At 50.8% G+C, this 27,560-nt stretch overlaps 1 protein-coding gene across 2 annotated transcripts in view; it reads right to left on the reverse strand.

Moving 5' to 3' along the window:
- Window positions 1-27,560, reverse strand: part of PREX1 (phosphatidylinositol-3,4,5-trisphosphate dependent Rac exchange factor 1) — a 178,523-nt gene that overhangs the window by 41,894 nt on the left and 109,069 nt on the right. For both annotated transcript variants that reach the window (XM_077873497.1, XM_077873498.1), the window contains 8 exons: window positions 27,006-27,139; window positions 19,490-19,608; window positions 17,774-17,923; window positions 15,499-15,646; window positions 7,554-7,654; window positions 6,099-6,202; window positions 5,857-5,906; window positions 4,482-4,557 (listed from right to left, as the gene is read on the reverse strand). In XM_077873497.1, coding sequence (XP_077729623.1) covers window positions 4,482-4,557; window positions 5,857-5,906; window positions 6,099-6,202; window positions 7,554-7,654; window positions 15,499-15,646; window positions 17,774-17,923; window positions 19,490-19,608; window positions 27,006-27,139 — 882 coding nt within the window. The remainder of the gene's footprint in view (window positions 1-4,481; window positions 4,558-5,856; window positions 5,907-6,098; window positions 6,203-7,553; window positions 7,655-15,498; window positions 15,647-17,773; window positions 17,924-19,489; window positions 19,609-27,005; window positions 27,140-27,560) is intronic.

Below are 27,560 nucleotides of genomic sequence, written 5' to 3' on the forward strand. Positions count from 1 at the left end.
CAGTGAGACTTAAGGGGAAGACCAGTGAGGAAAAGTGGGGTCTGGAGGGGAAGTTTCCTCCTCCAAATAGACTGAGAGAGCTCTCTCCAACTGCCCCTGCTGCCTGCCTTTGGCCATAGGTCTACATAGATGTGATGCCTGGAGCCGTGGCAGCCATCTTACAACCACAGAGCAAATGGCAAGAAGATAGCAAAGCAGAAAGATGGGAAGAGCCTGGGTGTAAACGGCACTGATGAGCTCTAGGACCATGAACTGGGGATGCCTAGTTATGTGAGAGAAAAATGTCTTCACTGTGCATGTCAGATTTTCTATCATATGCAGCCAAAAGCACTTCTAGTTGATCCAGTGGGTTTTGATGAACATTTTGTTTCAAGGAGCAGAATGATCTAGAAGTTCAAACTGAAGATGTGTTCAAACCAAAATTACCCACCCACCCCCACCCCCGCCAGGCTACACAATTATAGGTTCCCTTCTCAAATTCCCTGCTAAGGTACAAGATGGCAATAACTCTTGAAATCAAGGCTCACCATAACCCGAACTCAAAGACATCCTCACCACCAACCTCTCCCCGACAGTGACCCACACACACATCCTGCTGCCCCTTTCCCAGAGCCATGTGCCAGCTGTCTTCCAGTCAATCTCTTGGAAGTCATCCTCCTGCGTCAGCTCCAATTAGCCTCCCTGTGTCCTCAGCCCAGGCCAAGCCATGGGAGGTCTGCTGAAGTAGACAGGACCACTTACAGTTAGTTGCCACCTTCATCCTACCACCCTTCTCTGGCCTCCACTTGCCATGCTGGGGGGACAGGGGCTGGTCCCCAGGACCAACTGACATGACTCGGGCTGCTCCGGGGGTCCTTCGGCCAGGACCACAGCCTCTCTGGCAGCACCGGCCATGAGGAGGTCCTCCCCATGCCTGACACCAATCACCACACAGAAGGCAACACTGGCGTTGCTTAGCTGGTGGTCCTCCTTGCCAGCGTGCTCCGGAATGCAGTCCTGTACCCTCCCAGCTCAGCCTCCACCAAGGACCTTGGGGTCTTGGAGATCCCTCTCTGTCTCTCCCTTCCCACACCCCACCCACCCCCATCAGCAAACTTTGTTAGGTCTACCTCCAAAAATTCCAGAATCTGACCATGTCTCCCACCTTCCCCGTGGTCACCCAGTTCCCAGGAACCCTGTTTCCCTGTCTGACGTTCTGAAGCCGCCTCCTCTCCAGGTTCCCTTCTGGCAGCCTCGCCCCCCTACAGCAGAATCTCATCCCACCAAAGTCACTGCTGTCCCTTCTGTGCTCAGAGCCCTGAAGTGGCCTGACCCTCCCCAGAGCCCACAGGATGCCATGAGACTGGCCACAGGCCAGCTTTCCCCAGCATGCCTACCTCCTGTTCACGCCTCCCACAGACATACCAGGCTCACCCCAGAGAAGGCTGCACCCCCAACCATCCTCGGGCTCACTCCCCACCTTTCTCGGGTCTCTGTTAAAATGTCCCTACTCAATATAGCCTTCTCAGGCCCCTCCAAAAACTGGACCAGCCCCACCCGTGTGAAGGGTAAATGCCCCCCTGTGGCTCCCACACACCCTACCCCACGCACCAAGCTGGCACCCAGCATCAGCAAACATATGGTGCATTTTACTCCTTGTTCTTATCAACTGCCTCCCCCAGCCCTCACCAGAATTCAGGACCCATGAGGGCAGACACTGTTATCCAGTTCACTGCTCTGTCCCCGAACCTAAAGCAGTGCCCGGTAAACAGGAGGTGCTCAAGGAGAGAAAGGGATGAGCTAATGAGCCCTCTTGTAGGATTTCTCTACACCCTCTCCTGCCTTCTCATTTTAAATACTGCTAAAGTGACAAGGAACAGAGTGTCTGTGATGCAGAGGCCACCTGAGTGCCAGGCATGCCAATCTGCCCCGTCCTCCACCCACCCACTAGGAAGTCCAGCGGGCACCCCAAAGACAGTGCCTTCCCTCGCCAGAGGAGAACTCTGGACTTTCCCAGGCATCCAGGGGTTCCTCCCCTGTCTTCGCATCACTGTAAAGGGTATTTCCAGCCACCCAGCGCACCAAAGCCCCAGGACGCATCCTTGCTTCCCATCCCCCCCTCCCCCAGCAGTGCATCCTGTATTATCTGACTTCTCACCATCTCGGGGACGCACCTCACTCCCAACTCAGGCCTGGGATTCACCACTTAAGGCAAAGTCCACGTCATGTTTTGAAACCAACACGCAGCTGTGGGCACCACGGGCACTCGGGAAACATGAGGCCACAGAAGGGCCAAGGTGGGGAAAAACAGCCGTTTCAGAGACCCCAAACCCAGCCAGGTCTGGGCCCCAAGCAAAGAACCTAACCGTCACCCCCTGTCACCCTCACCTGTGGCAGCACACTCAGGAGGCGGGACTCCATGGATCCAACCCCCAACCCCACCCCACCCCCACTCCCCAGCTGGTTGTTTCCTGTTCATATTGGTCCTGCACTCCCAAAACCCCTCTGCTATTTTTTAAGACTTTTTAAATTTACTCATGAGAGACACAGAGAGAGGCAGACATAGGCAGAGGGAGAAGCAGGCTCCCTGCGGGGAGGCTGATGCGGGACTCGATCCCTGGACCCCGGGATCATGCCCTGAGCCAAAGGCAGATGCTCAACCACTGAGCCGCCCAGGCTGCAATTTCTTCAGCCTTCCATACCACACAGAACTTGAAGCCACCTTGAATCCTTTGTGCAGGAGATGAGGAATTATAATAATCATTGTATTTACTGAGCAATTACTCTGTGCCAGGTGCCCTTCTAAGCACTTTACATGATTAACTCCTTGAATCCTCAAAATAATCTAACGGGGAGGGTATCGTTTTTAGTTTCATTTTACAGGTGTGGAACGTGAGGTACCGAGAAGCCGAGAGGCTTGTCCAAGGCCACGCAGCAAGGAAGATGCAGAGCGGGGATCGGAGCCAGGTCAGCCTGGCTATAAATAAAAGCACGTGCTCAGAGTTGGTTTGATGGGATCCTAAGGGGAAGGCGGTGTTACACTGTGGTTAGGTGCTCTGGGCTTTCCAGATGTCCAAAACTGAATTCAAATCCAGGGGTGTTTCAAGACCTCCTGAGGTCTTAGAATCCCATGCTACAGCAAACATATTAAAATAACACCCACATCCTACATTAAATAATGCTATTTTGGCTTGAAATTTTTTTTCAAGGATTTTTCTAAACCTGCTTTTTAAGTTATCTGGCGCCAAGAAACATTTACTTTACAGATTGGCTACGATTTCCAGGCAATCATCAGGAATTGTGTGACATGAGAAAATCCCGCCAGCAAATTGTTTTCAAATGGAACGAGGTTTTTATGAATGCTAAATTTAACAATTAAGGAGGCTGACATAAAGCTGCGCTCTGTAAACGTTTAAACATTTATCCATTTTGATTTCACAGTTGTCTCCTCATCTTTGGAGCCAATACGTTTTTTTTACAGACTATGAATGAACATTGTCGCAAGCTCCCTGAAAAGTTCGCAGAACCGAGGTACAAGTGGGGGAGACAGGCCCATGCCAATAAGCTGTGCTGCCACAAGGCTGTGTACCCTTGAGCCAAGCGCTCGGCCTCTCTGGGTCCCAGTTCCCCTGTCTCTAAATGGGTTGGAGGACTCCACGAGAGTGGAGTAAGCGTCCCGTGAGCAGAGGCCATAAAGCACAGGAGGCAGGCAGACAGAGTATCTGCAGCATCTCAACGGAGCAAACACCTCTGGCAAGTTGCAATAAAACCGACGCATGGACTTTCCCAGCCTCTGCCCAACCCTTGCCCTCTGGGAATTTATGTGAAAGGAATAACGTGGCAAGCTCCACATGGAGGCTCTGGTCTGGTGCTTCAGCCTGAGATCAACTTGTCCCAGCTCCCCCAGGACTGTTCCAGTTGTAACTGAAAGCCTCAAAGTGGCAGCAACCCCAGCGCCCATTAAGTAGATAGCTAATAGATAGCAAATATGAAATAACAGATAAATAAAATGCGGTTGATCCATACAGTGGAATATTATCCAGCCTTGCAAAAGGAAGGAAATCCTGACCCAGCCTGAGAACACTAGGCTGAGTGCAATCAGCCAGCCGCAGAAGGACAAAGGCTGTAGGATCAGACTGTATGATCCCGCTTACACAGGGCACCCAGGACAGCCAAACTCCTAGAGGCAGAAAGCACAGGTGAGGCTGGGGAAGGGGCAATGAGGTGGGGGGCTGCTGTTTACTGGGGACAGAGTTTCAGCTCTGCAAGATGAAAAGCGCTCTGGAGAGGGCGGGTGGGCATGGCTGCACAGCGCTGTGAGTGGACTTCAAGCCACGACCTGCCCACTAGAAAATAGTTAAGGCAGTAAGCGTTCTGTGTATTTTACTGGGAGCAGAAACTCATGAACAGATTGTTTAAAGCCTCGAAGGCCCACATCCCGGTTAGCTCCTCAGTCCTGGGCAGAGGGAGAAGCCGCTCACACAGCCGGAGGGAGTTCTCACCTGAGCCAACAGCCAGTCCACCAGCTTGCTCCCGGGCAGCACCGACTTGTAGGTCTTCAGGTGGTAATCGCGGTCTCTACAGGGGGGAAGTGCATGTGAGCCCATCAGGGAGAACACAGGTGGGGAGCAGATTCCCAGTTTGACCCCGCACCCCACCAGCACCTGCTCCGATCTGTGCAGCATCTAAATTCCCACCAAGTCCTGGTACAAAGGGCCGCGTTAACCTCACAGTCAGACTGCAACAACTTCTCAGGCTGCGAAGCTGGCAAGTACGAGTTTATGTGGCCAGCCATGCCGAGGCTGATAAAGTCTGGCTGGGGGCACTTCTCCCAGATTCAGGCCGCGTGCACAGTGAGGGCTGGCCCTGCCACTTCCTTCTCCCAGGGCCAAGCAGGAGGCCTTTCTCATGAGGGCCAAGGCTGGACCTTGGAGGCAGAGGCAGGTCTACAGATGTAAGTGGTTCCCGGGGGCCCAACCCCCAACAAGGCCAGCAACAGCTGGAATCTTCTCCGCTCCTCTACGAGTGGACAGGAGCCGTCAGGACAGGGGACAGAGGAATGTGCAGCTGGGTAAGGATTAGGTCACCCTTTCCATCCCTTTATCCATAACCACAAGCTTCACAAAAAAGAAAATAATCACTGGCGTTTCCACAGCCCTCACTATGTGCCATAGGTATTCATGGCTACTGCCCTGGACAGCACAGACCCAGAGCATGGCTACCAGTATGGAAGGGGCTACAGGACAGCACTGCTCTAATGTGCCAGTCAAGGGTCTGGGGACAGAGCAGTGAGCAAACTCCCTGCCCTTGGTGAGTTTACAATCCAGTGGAGAAGAAAGACAGCACATCAAGAAACAATACATATGTAAGATGTCAACTAGTAACAAGTTTCAAGAAGAAAAGCAAAGTGAGGTAAGGAGGACAGTGCATACCAGACTGTGATGCTTTAGAACGGTGGGCAGGGGAGGCCACTCTGATTCGGAGATGTTTGAAGGAAGTGAGGGAATAAATACACAGATAGGTAAGGGAAGAGCACTCCAAGCAGTGGGAAGAGCAAGTGCAAAGGCCCTGAGGTGGATCTTATTATTATCCTCATTCCACAAAGGAAAAAAGTTGAGGCACCAGGAGGCTAAGTGACTTTGCCCCAAGTCACACAGGTGGTAACCAGCAGCTGAGACTCAAACCGGTTCCTGCACAGACATCCTTCACCACCACCCTGCAGCCTTTCCTACAGACTGACTCAATTAACCCTGAGGACAAACATACAGGGAAGATGCAATTATGAGCCCCATCTGATGGAGGAGACTAAGGCTCAGCCCCAGGCCACACAGTTGAAAAGAGGCAGAAGTGAACTGGAGCTCAGAGAAGGTAACTTACTTGATCACGGGGGTGTAGAGGCTGTGGAGGCGGCAGTAAAGCCTCACACCCTGAAAGAGACAAAGGGAGAGTCTGGGATCAGGCCACATGCTTCAGGGGCCTCCAAATCCAGGCTGCTGGGAGAGATGGTTCCCAGGATCAAGCGGCAGCTGGGGGTGGGGGAAGAGCACAGGCCACCGGGGCACAGGCCGGCTCTGCCATGACCGTGGGGTCCGGGTCATGGGGCCAGGCGACATACCTACCTTGGACATGATGTCCTCCAGCTCACTCCGGGCCTTGTAGGTGCCGTCATCATAACGGAAGCGGTACATCACCTGCTCGTTCTTGAACTGGTGCTTGTCAGAGACTGGAGGGACCCAGGGAGCCAGTGAGGCTGGGCCCAGCACCCGCCCCCGCCCGTCATCACCCTGCACTCGGCCAGGCTCTGTGTCATGCACAATTTCCCTGAAGCCCTGCCCTCGCTCCTCTGTGGAAACCAGGTCCCCCTGCTCCATCTGGGGCCCTGCTGAGCTATCCTGCTTGGGGCTGGGGCACCTGCAGGTTCACGAGAGGCCCAGAAATGCCCTGACGCAGCCTGCATTGGAACCCATCGGGCCGGCACCTCCTTGGTGCTCAATCACCAAAGCATGTGTTGGGACCATGGGTGCTGGGGTGTGAGACCACGCAATCAGGATTTATGACACCCGAGGGCCTTGGGTCACCCCTGGCGTTTCTTTCTGTCACTCTGTGGATCCATTAGCAGATCCTGGAGGCTCTTCTTTCAAAACACTAACAGTGTGACTCCACACTCCACCCTGTTCCAAGCCACCACCCTCTCTCATCTAGAACATCGCAGCCCCTCACTGGGCACCTGCTGCCATCCCCGCACAACCTGTCCACTGTCCACATGGTGGCCAGAGGGAACCCGCTCAAGTCTGAGTCTTAGCAGGGCTTCCCTCCACTCAGAACTCAGCAGCAGCTTCCTATGTCACTCCGAGTAAAAGCCGAAGCCCCCACGATCCCTCACGAGGTCTCAGACCTCATCTCCCTAAACGCTGGCCCCATGCCCGCCAACTGCACCCGCACCCGCTCCCATGGCAGCACTGGCCGCCGTGCGGCTCCCTGGACCCACTGCCTCTCCTCTCCTAGGGGCTCTGCACCAGCTGCTCCCTCAGCCTAGAACCCCAATGGTATCCGGCCCCTTGCTCTCTTGGGGTACCTTCTCAGGGAGGCCTTCAATGCGAAATTGAACACCACCCCCTTGTTTCCTCCCCCCAACCCAGGCACTGATCACCATCTGGATTCACAGAGTTTACTTCTGTTATTACCTTCCCCCTCCAACTAGAACATCGGCACCATGAAGATAAGACTTTTCATCCATCCTGTCCACGGCTATGTGGCACATGACAGGCACTCAATAAATATTCACTAAGTGACAGAAATATAAATGACTCTGACCCTTTTTTGAGGGGACTTTTCAAGGTGTCCCTGCATTGCTGGTGTTGCAGGTGAGTGCAGGGCTTCTCAGCCTGGTGAGCAGATTCATAAGGGCATCCGCATCCCAAGGCTACCCTGTGCCCAGGGAACACTAATGCTTCTGTGCTAGTGGACATGCTCACGGAAGCACAGCACTGCTGAGGTCTGACCTGTGCCCACCCACAGCCCCCCCTCACCACGCCCCCCACCCCCGGGCCTGCCCAGGCCCAGCCCCGACTCACCATGGTGGATTATACCGTTCTCCAGCAGGGCCTGACCCAGGTTGACTCCTTCTTCGGTCTTGCTGATTTCACCAATTTCCAGAAGCCAGGCAACAAACTCACTGCCAGGAAGATAAGATGCCGTTGAGAGACCCTCCCCAGTCTTGGGAACACAGGGACCAGCACTAAACTGGCCTGGTCCCACCCTCTCCTGGGAAGGACAGCTAGAACATCCCACAAGAGAGCAAACTTTGGGAGACCATAGCCCTGGGCATTATACTGAGGCCTTGTGCTTTTCCCAGGACCAAAGGTAGAGGGGTGGGTGTGACCAGGCCCTGACTCGGGTGCAATGGATGGCTGCATGGACAGATGGATGGATGGGCCATTGGATGGGATGGAGGCAAGGATGGGTGGATGGATGGATGGGAGAGAGGGTCGGAGGATGGATGGATGGGAGAGAAAGATGGATGGATGGACAGATGGGTAGAGAGGTGGGTGGATGGGAAGGAGGGAAGGATAGATGGATGGGTGAATGGATGTGAAAGAGGGGAGAGAGGAAGAGGATGGATGGATGGGTGAATGGGAGGGAAGGATTAGTGGATGGGTGGATGGATGAGAGAGAGAGAAGGAGGGTGGGTAGATGGATGGATGGGAGAGAAAGATGGGTGGATGGATAGATGGGAGGGAGGGAGGGAGGGAGGGAAGGATGGATGGATGGGTGAGTGGATGTGAGAGAGAAGGAGAGAGGAAGAAAGGATGGATGGATGAGGGAGGGAGAGAGGGAGGGAGGGAGGGAGGGAGAGGAGGAGGATGGATGGATGAATGGACAGATTCATCCCCACAGGAGTGGGGAGGGAAATGAATAGAACGTTGAGTAGATGAATGGATGACCTGACAGAAGACTAGTGGGCAGGTGGGTGGAGGGCAGCATGGAAGAAATGGGTGGACACTAAGTGGAGAGAGACCTGGGCAGATGGGTGGGGTAACAGATGATCAATAAGCAGAGGAATGAAGAAACAAACAAGCAGGAAGAAATAAGAGTCCCGAAGGAAGACTGTGGAGAGTCAGGAGAGCTCATGGTAATCAGATTGTGTCATTCTCCTAGTCAAACTCTCCAGTGGGCCTCCCCCTTGATCTCAGAAAAAGATTGACACTCTGCCCACACGATGACCGTTATCCACATGAACCGCTGTCCTCACAGATCTCATCTCCTACACCTTTCACTTACTATGTTTCAGCCACAACCACCATCTTCTGCTTCTTAAGAAAGATCAAACTCCTAGCAACCTCAGGGCCTTTGCACTTGCTGTTCCCTCTGCCTGGTAACGCTCTACCCCAGCTCTTCACATTTTCCTTCTCAACAAAACAGCTCCCTACACAATCCTCACATCTTCTGGTTTTACTTCCTTTTTAGCATGTATCTTTGTCTGGAATTGTAGTGTTACAGATTTCTATATGTGTTTATCAGCAGTCTGCTCCATCAGAAAGTAATCTCTATCCACATTGACAGGGTTTTTTGTTTTTTTTTTTTTTACATTTGAGAGAGACAGAGACAGACAGCGATAGAGACAGCACAAGCTGGGGAGGAAAGAGAGCAGTAGACCCCCTGCCCCACTGAGCAGGGAGCCCGATGTGGGGCTCGATCCCAGGATCACAACCTGAGCCGAAGGCAGATGCTCAGTCGACTGCGCCTCCCAGGTGCTCCTGGCAGGGATTTCCGACAGCCTTATTCCCAGCCCTACCCCGCCCCCCACCCCGCACCTCTAGAGGAGGGTCTAAAGCACAGCAGAGCTCAATCATCATTTCTTGAACGCATGAAGGTATGAACCATCAAACAAGGTGGAATTTTCTAGGGTCGACAGGAAGGTATCTGGGAGAAAGAAGGGCTCACGAGCCTAAGGAAATCCAACGTGACTACCCAGTGGGGTAGAGGCTCAGCCCGACCCCAGGTCCCTGCTCTTGGCGGCACACTCAGGTTCAGTGCAGAGCTCAGGCCACTCAAAGTCAGCAAGAAAAGGGAGAACCGGCAACAGGGCTGTTTCCACCGAGGCAATCTGTGTTCAATGAAAGCAGGTGGCAGCTGGCCAAAGCACAGAGCTCTCCTGCTTATCGAAACCAGCTGTCCCGCCTCCAATTACAGGGCCAGAGGGGGCAGGACTATTTTTAGCTTCTCAGTGTTTGGCTGCCTGTGTGTAGGTAGTGGTGTGTGCAGAGGCATTCACAGAGCCCCGGGTGCAAGCCAAGGGGAAGGGGGGGTGCACAGAAGAAATGGATCTATTTTGTGGGGTGAGAGCCCTGAGTGGGGAAGAGGTTTTTCTAGGTCCACCACCCTCAGTTTCATTCTAAAAGTCCCAAAAATCAGAGACGGAGGAAGCTGCCGGCAGCTGAGGGAGGCAAACAGATGTTGAGTGCCCACTCTCGGAAGCTGGAGACTCGGCATCCGGCTGCCCACCAGCTGTCCCATCGGGGGCCGTCTCTGGCACCCATCAGCCGCCCTGTGGCCAGATGGGGGGCAGGAAGTGTCCTAGGGTCTTCTGCTAGCGCGGAGGAAGGCAGCCCAGAGAACAGCAACTGTGACCCATGTTTCTGCCCCAAGTTGAGGCTTACCCCTTTCAGAGCATCAGGGAAGGTTCACAGCTTGCTGGGCGAATTTGGGCAAGACATTGTTCCTCTCTGGGTCTCAGTAGGGGCTATCTGGCAAGCGGTTCACTCTGGAACCTTCTGGATTTAGCTGATCAACTTTCACATCAAATGAAATCTCAAGCTGGGATCCAGTGTGCAAAACCAGATACAACTCATCTCTAACGCAGGGACCTCGAGTTCTTGTAAATGACCGTAAGCGGCCAACTTGGAGGTGCCTGGGTGGCTCAGTCGGCTAAGCATCCATATGACTCTTATTTTCAGCTCAGGACATGATCTCAGGGTTGTGAGATCAAGCCCTGCATGGGGATCTGCGCTGGGCATGGAACCTACTTAAGTCTCAGTGTCTGTCTGTCTGTCTCTCTCGCAAAAAAAAGGAGGAGGAGGCGGCAGCGGCAGCGGCGGCCAGATTGAGGCGATGCTGAACGAGCCAGTGCTGGTGCTCCTGAAGACACCAGCTACCCCTCCATACAGCTGACTGTGGCCACAAGGGAAGACTAAAGCATCTTACTTTCCAAGAGAAGCCAGGAATTCAGCATTTCCTGTGAAATCTCCCAACTGTTAAATGTTGATATATAATCCAAAATTTCCTGAAAGCACCATGCAGCCCACATAAAACACATGCGTGAACTGCTCTAGGTCAGTGGGGCACCATTTGCCTCCACTGAGGTGCAAGGAAGGGTGTTCTAGGCAGAGGGATCAGCACATACAAAGGCCCTGAGTTGAGAAGTACAGTTAGGAAACCAGCAATCTGCCAGTTGCTGGAAGTCCAGCCTTTCAGAAAGCTGTAGCTTGGAGCACTGAGCTGGGCACATAGAGATGCGGTCAGCTTAGGCTGGTGGGGAGTCTGGGGTCCAGACAACAGGGCGCTAGCTGAGTCTACGTGCACCCAGCTTCAGCCCTTTTTCCTTCCTGCCCCCAGAATCACTGCCACATGTCAAGCCCAATAATAGGCACAGGGGATACACAGGCATGTCTTTGTGATCTCCCTAGGACAGTCCCCTGAGCTGAGGCCCAGTGTGCCACTCAGCACCCAGTAGAGCAGTCCCCTTGTTCTCACCTGTTTCCTCCATGAGGGTAGGACTGGGGGGTCTATACTCGTCCCTATAACTCCACTGCCTGAAGCTGCTTCCTGAAGAATTCCTGGAGGAGCTTCCTGCAGCAATGTCTGACAAATCATTTCTGATCAACTCATACCCACAGGTATCCTGCACCTGTGCAGGCAGGTGGGCGAGACAGTGAGGCCTCTTCCACCTCAGAGCTTCTATCCCAGCAGACATCAGTCAATGAGTGACATCTAACCTCTGGCAAGGGGGAATCCAAAAGCATTCTCCTTCCAGGAAGCCCTGACTGCCTCATGCCAGACACACAATTACACTTGTGCCCTGAGTTCTCCAAGCTCTGACAGTGCCTTCATCCAGAGCCTGTGGAATGAGCTCATCAAGAATCAAACCTGAGCCCCCCTCTCCCCTTACCTGCCCAATATGGCCCCTGCCAAACCCTGCAGCCTCATCTCCCACTTCTTGGCCACTCTCTCACTCTAACCACTCTGGACTGGCTGTTCCTCAGTTACTTACTCAAGGCTCGTTGCAGCCTTGGGGCTTTTGCACCTGCTGTTCCCTCTGCCAGGAATGCTGTTCCCCCCAGATCTTCTCATGACTGGCTCTTGGTGATAATCTAGAGCGTGGTTAAAATGTCACCTCCTCTGAGAGGCTCTTCCCGACTACCCTTGCTGAAACGGTACCCCATTTCCTCACCTCCCTGAAATCAGCCTACTCATTTCTTACAACATCAATCAACTCACTGAAATCTCCTCTTTACTGGTGTTGGTCTACTTGTGTATTTTCTGATCCCCCACTAGACAATCATCTCTATGAGGGCAGGGGTCCATCTGTCCTGTCCCCTGCTGGCACACAGTAATGGCTCAGTAAACAGTGAATGAATGGCATGAATGAACTGATTCAGTCTGCCCAACCGATCTGAGGCTCCTGGAGGACAGACGCCCTCGTTCCTCCCATGATGCCTCTGCACACATATACAAATGTTATTCCTTGATTTTCCTCACGAGTTCTGTCTCCGAGCAGGGCAGAAACAGGCCACCCCAATACACATTTCCATCACCTGGCCAGCACTGTGTGGGGCATGTCACATGCCTTTTCTCACTGCAGCCTCTGACAATCCAGTGAGGCATATTTTATTATTTCTCACTAAGTGATCATTTACTGAAGCTCAGAGAGGTTAAGAAACTTGCCCATAGTCACAGAGCTAGAAGGAGGGGGAAGCAGGGTTTGCATCCAAGTTGGACTCAAAAGCCCACCCCTCAAAAGTTATGAGGGCAAATCAGACATGTTTTGTATTCATGGATTCCCCCTCTAGTAGCACAGATGGACAGGGAGAAAGTAACTATCAAGGAAAAATTAAATGTGCAGAACAGAGATATAAATGGATACATGTAGCAGAGTGTGGTGGGAGAGAGCCCTGGATTCAAATCCCAGCCCCTGACTTGTGGCCACATGACCTGGTGCAGGCCCTTTTCCCTCTCTGTGCCTCAACTCTCTTACTCTTAAAATGGGGATAATGGCAGTGACCTGCCTCACCATGTTGCATGGGGGTTAAAAGGCATGGCCACATGCCAGTGCCTGCAGCAGAGGAAAGTTTGGTAATTATGTCTTGGTAGCTACAGGTTCCTTCCACCCGAAGGACCACGTTTGCTCCAGCAGGAGAAGACTCAGGAGCTGAGCCCTGGGGGGGAGGAGGAAGGTCATGAGCCAGGGCCAGGCTAAGAGCAGAGCTCTGTGTGGAGAAGAGCTTTGTTAGAAGACTCTTCAGCAGGAAGTCTGGTCCTTAAGGCCCCGGTGATTATAAAACAAGCTTCAATCCTGGCCCTGTTTCAAATGGGCGGTAAAAGAAATCTCCCCTAATCCTTCCTGAGGAGACAGAAGACTCCGCTGAAGCTCTAATCACAGGCAGGTTATCCCATCCGGCTGCACTAAGCTCCCCAAGGGGCTTGGCAGGAGGCGGAGAGGTCGGGTGACCTGGGGGGCGGGTGACAAGAGGGGCCGGAAGCAAGCCCCTCCTGCAAGGAAAACCTTCCTTCTGCCCAGGGATTAAAGACTAGCTGATGGAGACGAGCCAGGCCGCCTCTTCCCCACTTCCCGCAGGTCTGAGGCCCACAACCTCCTCTCCACACATCCTTCCAAGGAGCTCCTGGCGCGGGTTGCTGACCCCTGGGGGCAACAGAGCAGCCCCCCTGCCCCTCCTCGGGAGTCCAACCACCCCCTCAAAACCTCCTGCCTGCTGCCCCTTCAACCACAAGCCTCATGCCGCCACCAATGAGCTCGGCCCTGGCTCCACACCTGGTCTCCAAAGGCCTGTCTTCCCAGCATTTCAACCATGCTGTGTCCAAACCTCGCTGCCGTTGCGCCCTGTCTCTGCGTCTTCTTCGCCTGGCTTGCACGACGCCACACTTGCCCCAAGTGCCTCCTACCTCTCTGCCCGCTTCCTCTGAGGCTCCTCTGCATGTCCTTCCTCCAGACCCTGGCAGCCCCACGGCCCAGTACCTGCCTCGGCTCTCCCTGCATGTCCCCTTGCAGACTTCAGTCCCATGGCTTTAAAAACCATCAAAATGTGGGGTGCCTGGGTGGCTCAGTCAGTTAAGCGTCTGCCTTGAGCTTAGGTCATGATCCTAGGGCCGTGGGACGGAGCCCCGTGTCAGGCTCCCTGCTTAGCTAGGACTCTGCTTCTCCCTTGCCCTCTGTGGCTCACCTTCCCCCACATGCTTGTTTGCCCCTCCCCCCACAAAAATGAAGTCTTAAAAAAAAATAAAAATGCCCACATGCCTTGCATTTACTTCTCCAACGGAGTCTTTTCTCCCCAAGGCCAGCTATATCCAACTAACAAGTCAACACCTCCACCCAGGTATGTAAGAGTCTCAAGGGCACCTGTCTGAAAGGAGCCTCTGAGCTCTACTCCCACGCCCCAAACCTTCTCTTCCATCTGTCTCCTTCCCCTTCTCAGCAAGTGGCAGCTCCAGCTTTCCAGGGGCTCACAATCCTCAACTCTTTTTTTTACCCGACCAGCAAATGGGGTCACTTTCAAAATGACCCAGAATGCAACCACTTCCCCATCTTTACTGTGACTCCCTTCGTCCAAATCACCTCTCCCCTGGTCCACAGTAATATAATACCGAGGTTCGTATCCAAGGCCTCTTCAAAAGTTTTTGGGAGGTGGGTGGATTATAAGTCAATAAATTCTAAATAAAGTCCCTGCCTCCCAGGCAAGCGTCCCCCCCACTGCTGGCCCACAAGCCCCATGAGGCTGACATCGTCTGTGTTGACCACCAGGTCAAGCGCACGGCACACGGCTTGGTAATCCTGGTGAGGCTGTGTATCTGCTGCCCCTCTTCATCCCCAGCCGCCCCCACCAAATAAAGGAGATATAATTCTGGGTTTAACATAAACCTGTGCTCCAACCCCTTTGATCCTTGGCTATGAAATGGGGGCAGGGGTAAAGCGTTTTTTATTGGGAAGGAATGTATTTCCCAAAGAGAGAAACTGGGGGCCCTCAAATACGGAGAGCTTCTAGGAACCTCCCTGCTAAAGTATAACTCAGGGCAGGAGGCCTCATGGGACGCCACCCCTGCCCACACCTAGTGTCTCAGACTTCCAGCCTCTAGGACTGGAAGGCAACAAGTTTCTGTTTAAGCTGCTGGGTCTGTGGTGCCTGCTGACTGATGCAAAGGCCCTTGTCTGCTCTTCTGGCGCTTCCTGCAACTCTGAAATCAACTCCCTGTGTGAAAAACCTCTTCGCTGGAAATATCTATAGTGGCTTATGTTTTGAGAAGGAGGGGCTGTGTTTCTCAATCCATGGTGGGCAACCCGTTAGCAGTTTGTGACATTTACTCCATGGTCTTGCTTCACATTATTTTTTAAAACAACTGAAGAAATGAATAACATACAAAGGACAAGATGGAATAGAAATGAAAGAGAACAAAAAAGAAATAGAACAGGTACTTTCAGAGTATACCCTGCCCAGAATGTTTTGTGAAACTGGCTTCAATCATACGTTACACGGCTATATACACTAGGTTACAACATAGAATTTATGTTTTGCAGTAAATTGTGGTAGGAAAAGACTGGAAAGACCTAACATGGGGACCCCACGATCCTTGTTGACCTCCGAGGTCTGTTACACAAGGATTCCGGGTGCTTTAGCTCTGCCCAGCAGGGCTCCTGGGGAAGAGGCACGGGCGAGAAGGGCCAGGTGGGTACAGTCTACCCCACCTGCTGCCGGGGAACCCCCCAGAGGCCTGAGTGAGACCACTCACTTGCCGAGGAAGCACTTGGGGACAGTGCTCAGCTTTCTCCGGCGGTCCTTGATCAAGTTCACCTTCTTGTTCATCATCATGTGGTAAAGCTTCTCCCCCTTCTCCGCAATCATGACGTAAGCGTCCCGTTCCATGCCCAGCTTCAGGCCTACAGAGGGGGTACAGTCAGCGCTCAGGGGAGAACCAGCCCTGGGGAGCAGAGGGAGGCAGGCCTGGGGCTCCTGGAAGCCTGCCACCCAGCTGTTCCCGCCCCCCACCAGGGTCATCATAGAGCACACAGGGCATGTCAGCCACTGCTCCAGGTACCTGCCAGTGATCCTCGCACAACCCTGTAGGGGAGGGTGGCTGGTCTCCCCCATTCTACAGATGGCGAAGCTGAGGCCCAGAGAGGTTAAGTCCCAGGGTACTGCTGATCAGCAGTCAGGCTTATTCAACCCTTCAACCTGAGCATAGATTTTCAAATGCAGAGGTTATCAGAAAGCCTACCGAGCTCTTCCTTCCAGCCAGGGAGAAAAATCTGCCCATTTATCTAGACAATATGCACAGAACCCTGACCAGATCCCTGCCCCACATTTTCTACTTGGACCCTGACGACTCCTGACAACAGCAACGACAAAAAATGATAGAAAATGCTGTAAGCGCCTGCTATATGCCACTTGATCCTCAAGAAACCTGTAAGACAAAATTATCTCTAGTTTACAAATGAAGAAATCGAGGCCCAGAGAAAAGCACCTGTCTGCCTAAGGTTACCCAACTAGAAGTGGCGGAACCAGGATTTTTACCCAAAAAGTTTGATTCCCGGATCTGTTCCCCTGATCACAGTATGCACCACCCCCTGTAAACCCAGCCCTGAAGTCAAGGTTTGGACCACACCCTGATTCTAACGACTGAAGCCCACCGAGGCCACACCCTCCACATGATCCCATGTACCCTGAACGAACCACAGCCCCCCAACCTGACCACAAAGACAGCCACACCCAGGCCCGTCCACACCCCTGGACACCACCCCTGGTCCTGAGCACACACCCAGCCCTGACTAGTTTCAGAACTCACAAGCTGGCCAACCAGGGGCCAGGTTCCTTCGTTTATTTGGCTCAAAGCCATTGGAATACATTTTGATACAAAATTTAAAATCAAGAAATATCACCTGAAAACTTAAAATCTAGCTATGCTGGGCTCATACTCTTGAGAAATGGTGGTGACCTGCACGTGGGTGGAATAGGTAAGAGGGAAGTGGATGGACTTGGAGGAAGTAAAGGGACTCCCTGTACTGAATCTGGGGAATGGGCAGAAATCAGAGACAGCACCCAGAGTTTGAATCTGAAGCCCAAGGCAAATGGAGGAACCAGGTACTGAGATGGGGAACCGACAGGAGTGGAAAGCGGGGTGGAAGTTAGTTCTGATTAGACATGGCGAGTGGGAAAGGTCTATGACACACCCAAGTGGAAGGCTACAGATACAGAGAAAACTGTGCCTCAGTTTCGTCCTTTGCAAAGACAGGGGGCGGGGGGTAGGGTTTTTAGGTTCACATGTCAAATTTCCCAAGTATGGTCAAATCCAAACTGCATTTAACACCATTACAAGCCTGTGCAGCAGGGACTCTTATCCCACTTATTGGACGACATCGCTAAGGTCTGGGAAGCTAAAGTAACTTGCCCCCAGACATACCACAGCTCCCTTTTCCCAGATCTCTGCACAATAACCCAGTGCCAGGTCCCAGCCCCACCCAATTACCACACCCAGCCCTGCACTATGTTAGCAATCTGCATCCAGGGAGCCTGGGCCCAGAGAGATCTCTGACCACAGCTTATGAGCAGCCCCCAAGGATCCTTCTCCCAGATGCAGACTCTGAGTCTCAAGCACAAAGAACCCCCGTGAAGGCAGCAGAACTATGGGGGAGACGGAGGCATGGAGGGTGCATCTTGGCTACCAGCCCCTAAGGGTAAAAGGTGCCAAGCATCCCAGGATGACCAACTGTATTGACCAACCTTGGGCAAGTCCCTTCCACTGGACCTCAGTTTCACCACCTGTCAAGTAGACTCTACCACCAAGTTATAACACAGTCCCAGAGCTCTCTGCTCCTTCAATGACCTGCTTCTTATAGCTCTAATCTCTCTGGAAAGGACCCTAGGCCCCTTCCCTGGACACAGTCCTCACTACACAGTCCTCACTCCACAGAAGTGACCAGCCTAAGGGAAGCCATACACACCCCAGGATCCCAGGAAAGCCCCCCGCAGCCACCACTCTTCGGAAGCCCACGAGAGGGTCCACTCACTCTCACGCTGTTCCCTCTCACGGATGATGGCATCCAGCCACTTCTGCTTCTCCTCTGCCGTCTTGGCCATGCAGACAAACCACTTGTTCTTGGCCGTGTTATGGATCTTCCAGCCATTGGTGACAGTGTAGCCATTGCTGTGGTAATCCGCTGGTAGGGGCAAAAGGCAAAGGTCAGCCCAGACTCAGCTGGACAATTCTGAACATTCGCCACTACACACCTGAAAGGTTATAGGACCAGTGCATCTTGCCCCAGGAAGACAGGCTGGCAGGGGCATCAAAAGGATCAGGATCTGAGAGTTGAACTTGCAACCCTTTAAATGCTCACTCCCTCTCTGCAAAGAATAGAAGATCTGCAAATAAAGACTGCCCCCCCCCCCCCAATTACAGGGGCTTCAAGACCGCATAGTCTGGGCACAAATACAGGAGTCTCAGAGCCTGGGAATGTACTCTGGCCTCCCTGCCCATCTCATTTGGGCACTTGGGTTACTTAAAACCTAGTGCAAGCCTCACAATGCCAAGTCGAGGGCCCTGATGCATTGCTGGCTGGGCTGGATGGAGATGGGCCAACCTCTTTTTGTAAACAGGCTGTCAATTTTCCAGGGAGGTTGAAGCTCCCCGTACCCTAAATCCGAGGAGGGATCCACAGGTTTCACGACATTGTCAAAGGAGTCTGTGTCTCAAAACCAACTAGGGACTCTTGCCCTAGCCAAGCTCAAGGACACATACACAAAGGGGTTCACACAAGACTGCTCACAGCATCACTGTTCATAAGAGCAAATAGCAGAAATGACTCAAATGTCTATCGCCAAGGCATTAATAAGAATATTACACAGTAGTGGAAACCAACACAGTGTAGACCGTGATGTGCAGAAACGCAAAGCAAGATGCAAAAGAATATACAATATTTTGTGACCCTTTAAATGAATATATAAGACATCTATATAACTACATGTATATATTTAAAGCTACTTAACATGCATATATAATGATATTACCCTTAAAGTTAGAAACAAATTTTCATGAAAATGTTTACTAATGCATGCTTATAAAAATGTTTGCGAGAAAATGATCATCACACCATTTGGACAGTTACTTCTGGTAGGGAAAGGTGCTGTGACCATGGAGGAGCCTGTGAAGGGCTTCCACGGTACAGGCAGTGTTTGACTTATTAACTCGAATGGTGACTACCCAGGTGTTCACTTGATGTGCATGTGTTTTAGATATTTAGGTTAAGTTACATTTTAAACAAAAGAAAAGATTGAGGAGTGCCTGGGTGGCTCAGTCAGTTAATCAGACTCTTGATTTAGGCTCAGGTTGTGATCTTAGGGTGGTAAGATTGAGCCCCGCATAGGGCTCCACGTACAGCATGGCGCCAGCTTAAGATTCTCTCTCTCGGGATCCCTGGGTGGCACAGCGGTTTGGCGCCTGCCTTTGGCCCAGGGCGCAATCCTGGAGACCCGGGATCTAATCCCACGTCGGGCTCCCGGTGCATGGAGCCTGCTTCTCCCTCTGCCTGTGTCTCTGCCTCTCTCTCTCTCTCTCTCTCTCTATCATAAATAAATAAAAATTAAAAAAAAAAAAAAAAAGATTTTCTCTCTCCCTCTCGTCTACCCCTCCCCAGCCCCTCTAAAAAAGAAAAGAAAAAAGTAAAACGAGATGGTGCCATGGAGCAGGTGGGGCTGGGGCTCAGGCGGGCCTTGGGGTTAGGGTTTACCTGTCCCATCTTCCACGTTCTCCACCTCCATGACTTCAGTGTTGATTCGACCCCTGAAGATGTAGAGGGAGCCATTGATGGACTTGGTCCTCTTGGTGGATTTCTTGCCCCCGGTGACCCTGAAAGACAGAAAGAAGTCAACAACCCCTATATCTCACCTAACAGGGGCTCGGAAGAGCAAAGGGAAGTAGTAATCTGGAAGGATGCACGAGTTTTTGACTGGTGGCTAGGTGACTTGAACAAGTCTTCTCGGCTCCCAGACAGTTTCTCCATCTGGAAAATAGGCTAGTTGCCTTGCTGACCTCACAGAGCTACACCAGTGAGAAACTAACCAGAAGCAATAAAACTCATTCCTCTTAGCTAGAAAGAGGGTAGGGGCTCTAACAGAAGGGTACTTCCTGAAATCAGACCACAGAGAAGGGTGCTCAGAGGAGGCAGTGCACCCAACCATCCACATCCACCTGCCCACCATTCATTCCCTCACTCAGGACTCAGGTCCTTCTGCCACTCACTCAGTCACTCAACAAACATCTGAGCAGTGCTTCCTATGGAGAGGATGCCAAGTTGGGGCAAAGGGGAGTCACTGACCCATGCGGTCAACAAGCACTTCGGAGAACACCTACTTGGTGCCAGGCACTCTGCTGGGTGCTGGGGCTGCAGCAGTGAACAAAACAGAATCTCTGAGGACTTGCCCTCCAATACAAGGGGGCAGGGGGCAGAGAGACAGACGCAAAGTAGATAAGTCAAAGTTATGTCAGGAATGCTAAATGTTGTGTTTAAAATAAAACAGAGGATGAGGTCTCGGGGCTAAAGGCCACTTTGTGGCATGCGCAGGCCCCTCTACTCTGCCAGATGGGTGATGTTCTCAAATCTATTTGCCTGATGTGCACCTGTCACTGCAATTAGGTAAACTCCGTATTACGTAAGTGAGGACATACAAATGTAGAAAGAGTTATCTCCCTGAAAATAAAGGTGATTATTTTGGAAAGACATGATAAAAGTGAGTTGCTTTTGTGTTAAGAGTAAACTTCTCCTCAAAGAAACTTTGGCTCTAGATGAAAAGAATGTTTAATGAACACAGAGTATATGCTTTTAGTTAAAATATTTAAGGTTTGTAAAAAATTAATAATAAAGCAAGAAGATGCTTAAGGAGGGTGCGGTGCATGATTTTAACTGGACAGGGGAGGAAGAGGTGGTCAGGGGAGGTCTCATTGAAGAGGTGGTTTTAGAGCAAAGACCTAGGGAAGATGAGGGAGGAACCTAGGAGGGTATCTGGGGAAGATCATTCTAGGCCCCACGCGATGTTGCAAGGAGCAGCGCCGGCTGGTGGTTGAAGCTGAGTGGGCAAGGGTGAGTGTGGGGACAGAGGTCAGAGCAGCCACACGGGCCAGATCTGGCCGGGTCCTGTGGGCTGTGATGAAGATAGGCTCCTCCTGACAGTGTGAGATGGGGGCCATGGAGGGTCTGAGCAGAGGAAGAGCATGATCTGATCTAGGTTATGTGGCAGCCTGTGAGGAAGGGACTGCAGGTGGGGCCAGGAGAGCCCACAGGAAACTAGAAGCCACCGAGGAGCACAATGGTTTGTGCACACCTACCCATACTTACTTACCTACGTGTGTGCGGACACATACAAGTTTCTATAAACTTTTTATTAAAATGTAAAATCCATACAGGAAAAAAAATGCCCAAAAAAGTATGTTTAACTTTTATAGAGTGAGAACACTTCTATTATCATTGTAAACACCCCCAAAAGCCCCCCACTGTGCCCCCTCCCCAGTTACTCCCACCACCACCACCACCACCAAGCAAGAGTGACCTCTATCCTGACCTATGACCCTGTGGATTTGCTCTGCCTGTTTGGGAACTTCACATACATGGAATCACAAAGGGTGATGGTGATCAAGAGGTCGGTTGCTTCGTTCGGTGCCACCGTGTCTTATGAAGAATACACGTGCACATCTCGGCAAGTGATCGACCTCAGCTGACTTACAAGGGATGCACATGATCGACTTTACCAGAGAATGCCAAGCTGTTTCCCAAAGTAGTTGTACGAACCTGCCTACCCCACCCCAGGAGAGCAGGAACATTCCTGCTGGCTCCCCATCCTCTGGAGCTAACGTCCACTGCGGCCATTCTGGTGGGCATAGAGTAGCGGCTCATTAAACATCACACTTGTATTTCCCTGATGAGTAATGAGGCTGAGCCCCTTTTCATGTTTATTGGCCGTCTGGTCCTGTGGGCCATGGGCTTTTGTGAGATGACTGTCCCTTGCACATTTTTCTGTTGGGTTGTCTTTTTCTTAATGATTTATAACAAGAGTTGGCAAACTTTTCCTGAAAGGGGCCAGATAGATGGTAAACATTTTCAGTTTTATGGGCCACATGGTCTCTGTGTCAACTACTCAACTCTGCCCTTGCAGCATGAAAGCATCCACAGACAACACCAAAACAAATGGGCATGCCATGTGCCAATAAGTCATTATAAAAAGCCAAATTTGAAAAAAAAAAACAAAAAAACAAAAACAAAAAAAAAAAAATTAAAAAAAAAAAGCCAAATTTGGCTTATAGGACTTCTTACTACATTCTGGATGTGAGTTCCCTGTCAGTTATATGGATCTCAAAGACCCCTAGTCCATAGCTTACCTTTTTATTCTCTGAACAGTGTCTTTTGATAAGTTCTTCATTTTAATATGATCTGATGAATCTACTTTTCCTTTAAATTAAACTTTTTGTCCTATTTAAGAAATCTTTGCTTACCATCAGATCATGAAGATAGTCTCCTATGCCTTCCTCTGAAAACCTGATTTTTTGACTCTGCACATTTAAATCTATGATCCACTTGAAGTTGATTTTTTTGTACCATCTGAGCTAATAGCCAACTCATTTTCCCCACCGGATATCAAACTAACCAAGCATCATTTATTGAACTGCATTGGCATTTTTGTTGAAGTTCACATGACCACGTCCATGGGGGTCTGCTCCTGGACTGGCTGTTTTATTCCACTGAACTATATGTCTGATTTTACAGCAATACTATGTTATTTTACTTACTGCAGCTGCATAGTAAGCCTGGGTACCAATAGTACAAGTCCCCCAGCTTTGTCCTTTTTCAAAATTGTCATAGCTATTTCTCTGTTTCCATGTAAATTTTTTTTGAAAGATTTTTTCTTTTTCTTTTTTTTTTTTTTAATTTTTATTTATTTATGATAGTCACACAGAGAGAGAGAGAGAGAGAGAGAGAGAGAGAGGCAGAGACACAGGCAGAGGGAGAAGCAGGCTCCATGCACCGGGAGCCCGACGTGGGATTCGATCCCGGGTCTCCAGGATCGCGCCCTGGGCCAAAGGCAGGCGCCAAACCGCTGCACCACCCAGGGATCCCTCCATGTAAATTTTATAATCATTTATGCATACATACACAAACACTCCCTCCTGGAGTTCTTATTAGAAGCACTGAAGTTCTAGCCAAAGTTGGAGACATGGGCTGCCTGGGTGGGGGTGGCTCAGCAGTAGAGTGTCTGCCTTTGGCTTAAGGTGTGATCCTGGGGTCCTAGGATCAAGTCCCACATCAGGCTCCCCACAGGGAGCCTGCTTCTCCCTCTGCCTGTGTCTCTGCCTCTCTCTCTGCGTCTCATGAATGAGTAAATAAAATCTAAAAAAAAAAAAAAGTTTGGGGACAGATAAGAAAGGACTTGCTAAAGAAGTGGGTGTAAGGTAAGGTCAATGAAGATTCTGGTCTGGTTTCCTGAGTAAACAGTAGTGCCATTTACTCAGAATGAGGAAGACTGGAAGAAGAAAAGGTCTGGGGCAGCAGTTGTAATGAAAATGAAGAGTCGGGGCACCTGGTGGCTCAGTGGTTGAGCGTCTGCCTTTGGCTCAGGTCATGATTCTGGGGTCCTGGGATTGAGTCCCACATCGGGCTCCCCACCAGGAACCTGCTTCTCCCTTTGCCTATATCTCTGCCTCTCTTTCTGGGTCTCTCAGGAATAAATAAATAAAATTAAATATAAAAAAAAGAAAGAAAAGAAAAGAAAAGAAAAGAAAAGAAAAGAAAAGAAAAGAAAAGAAAAGACTCACAAAGAGTCTTGCTTTAGGCCCCATCTAAGTGTGAGCTGTATGTGAGATACCCACAGGAAGACAGAGATGGGTCATTCTTCTTTATGTACATGTGCCAGCATTATTCTAGCTGATTTACACATTTCATCCTACTTCATCTATAAAAACAATCCTATTGGGTGGGGACTACTTTCATCCACATTGAACAGACAGGAAAACAGAGGCACAAAAAGCTGATGTCACATGCCCAAGGCTACACAGCTGGTAAGCAGCAGGACCTCTAGGTCCTTAACCCCGGAGTAATGCCACTACCCCTCAGACACGACACAAGCAGCTGAGGTATCAGAAATTGAGCTCTTCTTGGTGTTTGTTTCCCATTCTGAACAACGGGCAAATGGGGTCCTAGAACACTCCTTCCACGTCTGATGGAAGCCTCTACTTTTGAATTAGGCCAGAAGCGCTGTGAGTCAGAGGCCTTCCATGACCCGCATCCTGGACGGGCGGTGCCCCGCACAACCCAGGCAAAGACAAAACCGTCGGCAGACACCTAGCAGTGTCAGGCGCTTCCTGTGACCACATTGGTCAGGCTGGGAGTTCTATCCACCCCTGCCCAATCCCTCTGGGACCTCCTGGAGCCTGGCCCTCTGGCTCCGTATCCAGAGGCAGGAATGCTGGCTGCCCACCACATTCTCCCAGGAGACAGATGTGCCCTTTCCATCCAGCCAGCCTGGATCACTCATGGAACTAAGGCAGCAAATGGCCTTCAGAGACCTCATGGCAGCCACGGGGCCAGTCCTAGAAGCCCCACTTGAGATCCAGCACCAGCAGGATGGGCCACAATTGCTCCAACAGGTGTGACCCTGCCAATGGAGGAAGGGCTGGTACTAGGGCGGCCCAAGGTGAGCAAGGTCAACTAAAGCTGGAGCAGGTCACACATGCCCAAAGGGACGTTCTGTTTCCTAAACCCCAGGGTGCAGGGAACAGTGCCTGCTTCAGATAGCCCAGGGTGGCTGGCAGGGAAGGGCACAGCCAAAACAGGCACGAAGCAAGAAGGAAGGAAAGGTGGAGAGGAGAGGACCTGGGGGACACGAGACAGACACCGACAGGCCTAATGGGAGTGGGCAAGAATAAAACATCAGCCAAGTAAGACACACTCTGGGAGATGGTAGAGGTGGGAGGCCAAGGCCTTTAATCAAAAGGGCCAAACCCAGAACTAGGAGGAAGGGCAGAGGGGCAGGGGCCCCGGTCAAAGTGCCTACTATGCGCCTGGAGCTGCACATGTCCGTGAACAGGAACACAATGTGGATGGAGCTAAGTTAACAGTAGTAGGAACAGCCGCCAACCCTTACTTTGTGAGCTTTACTAGGGGCTGGGCCCGCCTAACACAAAGGCTCTTCACGATGACTCTCTGAGGTCCATGTGATAATTCACCCAATGCTGCATATAAGGGAACCCAGGCAAAGAGAGCCAAAGTCACAGAGCCAGAGAACCATGAACATGATTCAATCGTCAGGAGCTCACTCTAAACCCAACCTTGCTGTAAGAAGCAGTTTATCATTCCCATTCCACAGAACAGGAAGCTGAGGTTCAGAGAGGTCAGGCTGGAGGAGAAAGAGAAGCCCAAACACATGCAATGAATGCCATCATTCACCCTATGGAAAGGTTCCTGACGACAACCTCAGGAGGCGCAGAAACAGACCAGGAAGATGAGGCTCAGGGACAGTACGTGAGGTGCCTGGAGCTACAAAGGGAGGTGGGGACAATGCTGACAGTGGGTCTCAGGGTCTGGACCTCCCTAAGCCTTAGCCTCTACTAGATCAAGGATCTGGAAAGCCACCATTTCATCCCTAAAACAAGGTAACAGGAAGAGGGATTCAAACAGGCTGGACTGAGACTGTCCTCAGGAAACTGAAAGACAGGGATCTCTCATTTCACCAATAATCTATCCAGCCAGCCAGCCACTCATGCCCCCATCCATCCATCTCCCAATTCTCCCTCTCTACAATCATCCATCCATCCACCCACTTGATCATTCAACCCTTCATTCCAGAATCCAACTACCCCAACAACTATCAACCAACCAACCAATCATCCATCCAACCATCCAACTGACCATCTATCCATTAATCTCCCATTTTATTACTATCCCTCCATCTACCCGTTCATTTAAATACCATACATGCACGGTACCAACTCACCTTCATGGGAACACACCTCTGCCAGCTCATAGCAGCTTCATACCCACTTCTCCAACTACCCAAACATCCATACATCCCCCAGTCTTCTGTCCATCCCTCCATCCAGCCATCTCTTACACCTCCAACCACTTACCCATCCACTCCCTCATCCACTCATTCATCCATCCACATTCCTCCCGGCCTCTCTTCATCCACCATCCTCTCACCCTCCAAAACCCCACCTGTGCACCCTCCTCCTATCTGCCCACACATCCCATCATCATCCACACTCACAATCATGCATGCACCTGTACGTGTCTACCACTCACTCACCCATCCATTCACTCCTTAACTCTACAAAGCGTAGGAAGCTCCAGGGAAAGATACAAAGGTGACAAAGATAATATCCTTTCCCTCAAGAAGCTTAACAGTGGAAGAGCCCTCTGCCCTTGAATCCCCCACCTTTGGGTCTTAGAATCATAGGATGTTAGCGTCACAAAGAATCTCCAAATTTCTATGACCGTCTAGACCAACATTATCCAATATAGCAGCCACAAGCCATATGTGGCTGCTGAACACTTAAAATGAGGCTAGGACAAATTGAGATGTGCTGTAAGTGTAAGATATGCATTAGATCTTGAACATTTGGTGTAAAAAAATGCAAAATATCTCTTTAATAATTTTCAAAAATTGAATATACATTGGTTATATACATTAAATGATATTTAGAGATACATTGAAAAAATAAAATATATTATTTAAATTCGCTTTGCCTGTTTCTTCTTGCTTTTTTAATTTTAACTTTTTAAAATTATTTAAATTCAATTAGTTAACATGTAGTATATTGTTAGTTTTAGATGTAAGTTCAGTGATTCATCAGTTGCATATAACACCCAATGTTCATCACATCACATTCCCATAACCCAGTTACCCCATCCCCCCACCCACCTCCTCACCAGCAACCCTCAGTTTGTTTCCTAGAGTTAGTTAAGAGTCTCTTATGCCTTGTCTCCCTCTCTGGTTTCATCTTATTTTTCCCTCCCTTCCCCTACGGTGCTCTGTAATATGGCTGCTAGAAAATTTTATATAACACATGTGGCTTACATTATATTTCTATTAGGCAGTACTGATCTAGAACAAACCCCTCAACTCAGAAGAACAAAGGGAGGCCAAGAGAGGGGAGTAACAAGCCTAAGGTGTCACCGTGAAAAACTGTTAGGGTCCCATCCAATCCCTGCCTCATGGCCCACATGGGCAGCCCCACCCCCAGCTGCCCCAGCAACTCACCTGGATTTCCGCTTGCAATAGACAAGGAGGTTGTCAAAGAGGAAGAAGGCCCTCTCCTGAATGTTGCCCGCAGAGATTTTTAACAAAGTCCCCTGTAGGAGGAGCTGAGTGCAGATGTCCGTGAGGTTGGAGCCCTGGGAGAGTGATAAGGGGAGCACAGAATGAGCCAGCAAATCCAGGAGAGAGCACTCGAGGATATCAGCTTCCTTCCCAGAGACAGAACCTATCATTGGCCCCCTCGTACCCCAAAACCTAAATGCACCATGCAGGAAATCTGTCAGCAGACAGAAAATCCCAACAATCTGATCAATGGCTTCTGTCTGTTGAGCACACCTGAACAATGCCAGGAAGAGCACATGGAGATGCCCACTTCACAGAAGAGAGATCTGGCCTCAGGGCGGAGAAACCACCCAGCCCTAGTTGGCATCCACTTTTATTTTGCTTCAGTTTTTGTTTGGCATTTGGGGGTTTTTGTTTGTTTTGGTTTTTGCCTGTCCTTTCCTGATTTATGTCTTGACTTGTGATCATATCGCCCTAATCAGAACGCCACTTCCA

The sequence above is a fragment of the Canis aureus genome, chromosome 26 (genome assembly GCF_053574225.1).
Source record: "Canis aureus isolate CA01 chromosome 26, VMU_Caureus_v.1.0, whole genome shotgun sequence".
NCBI classification, from domain to species: domain Eukaryota; kingdom Metazoa; phylum Chordata; class Mammalia; order Carnivora; family Canidae; genus Canis; species Canis aureus.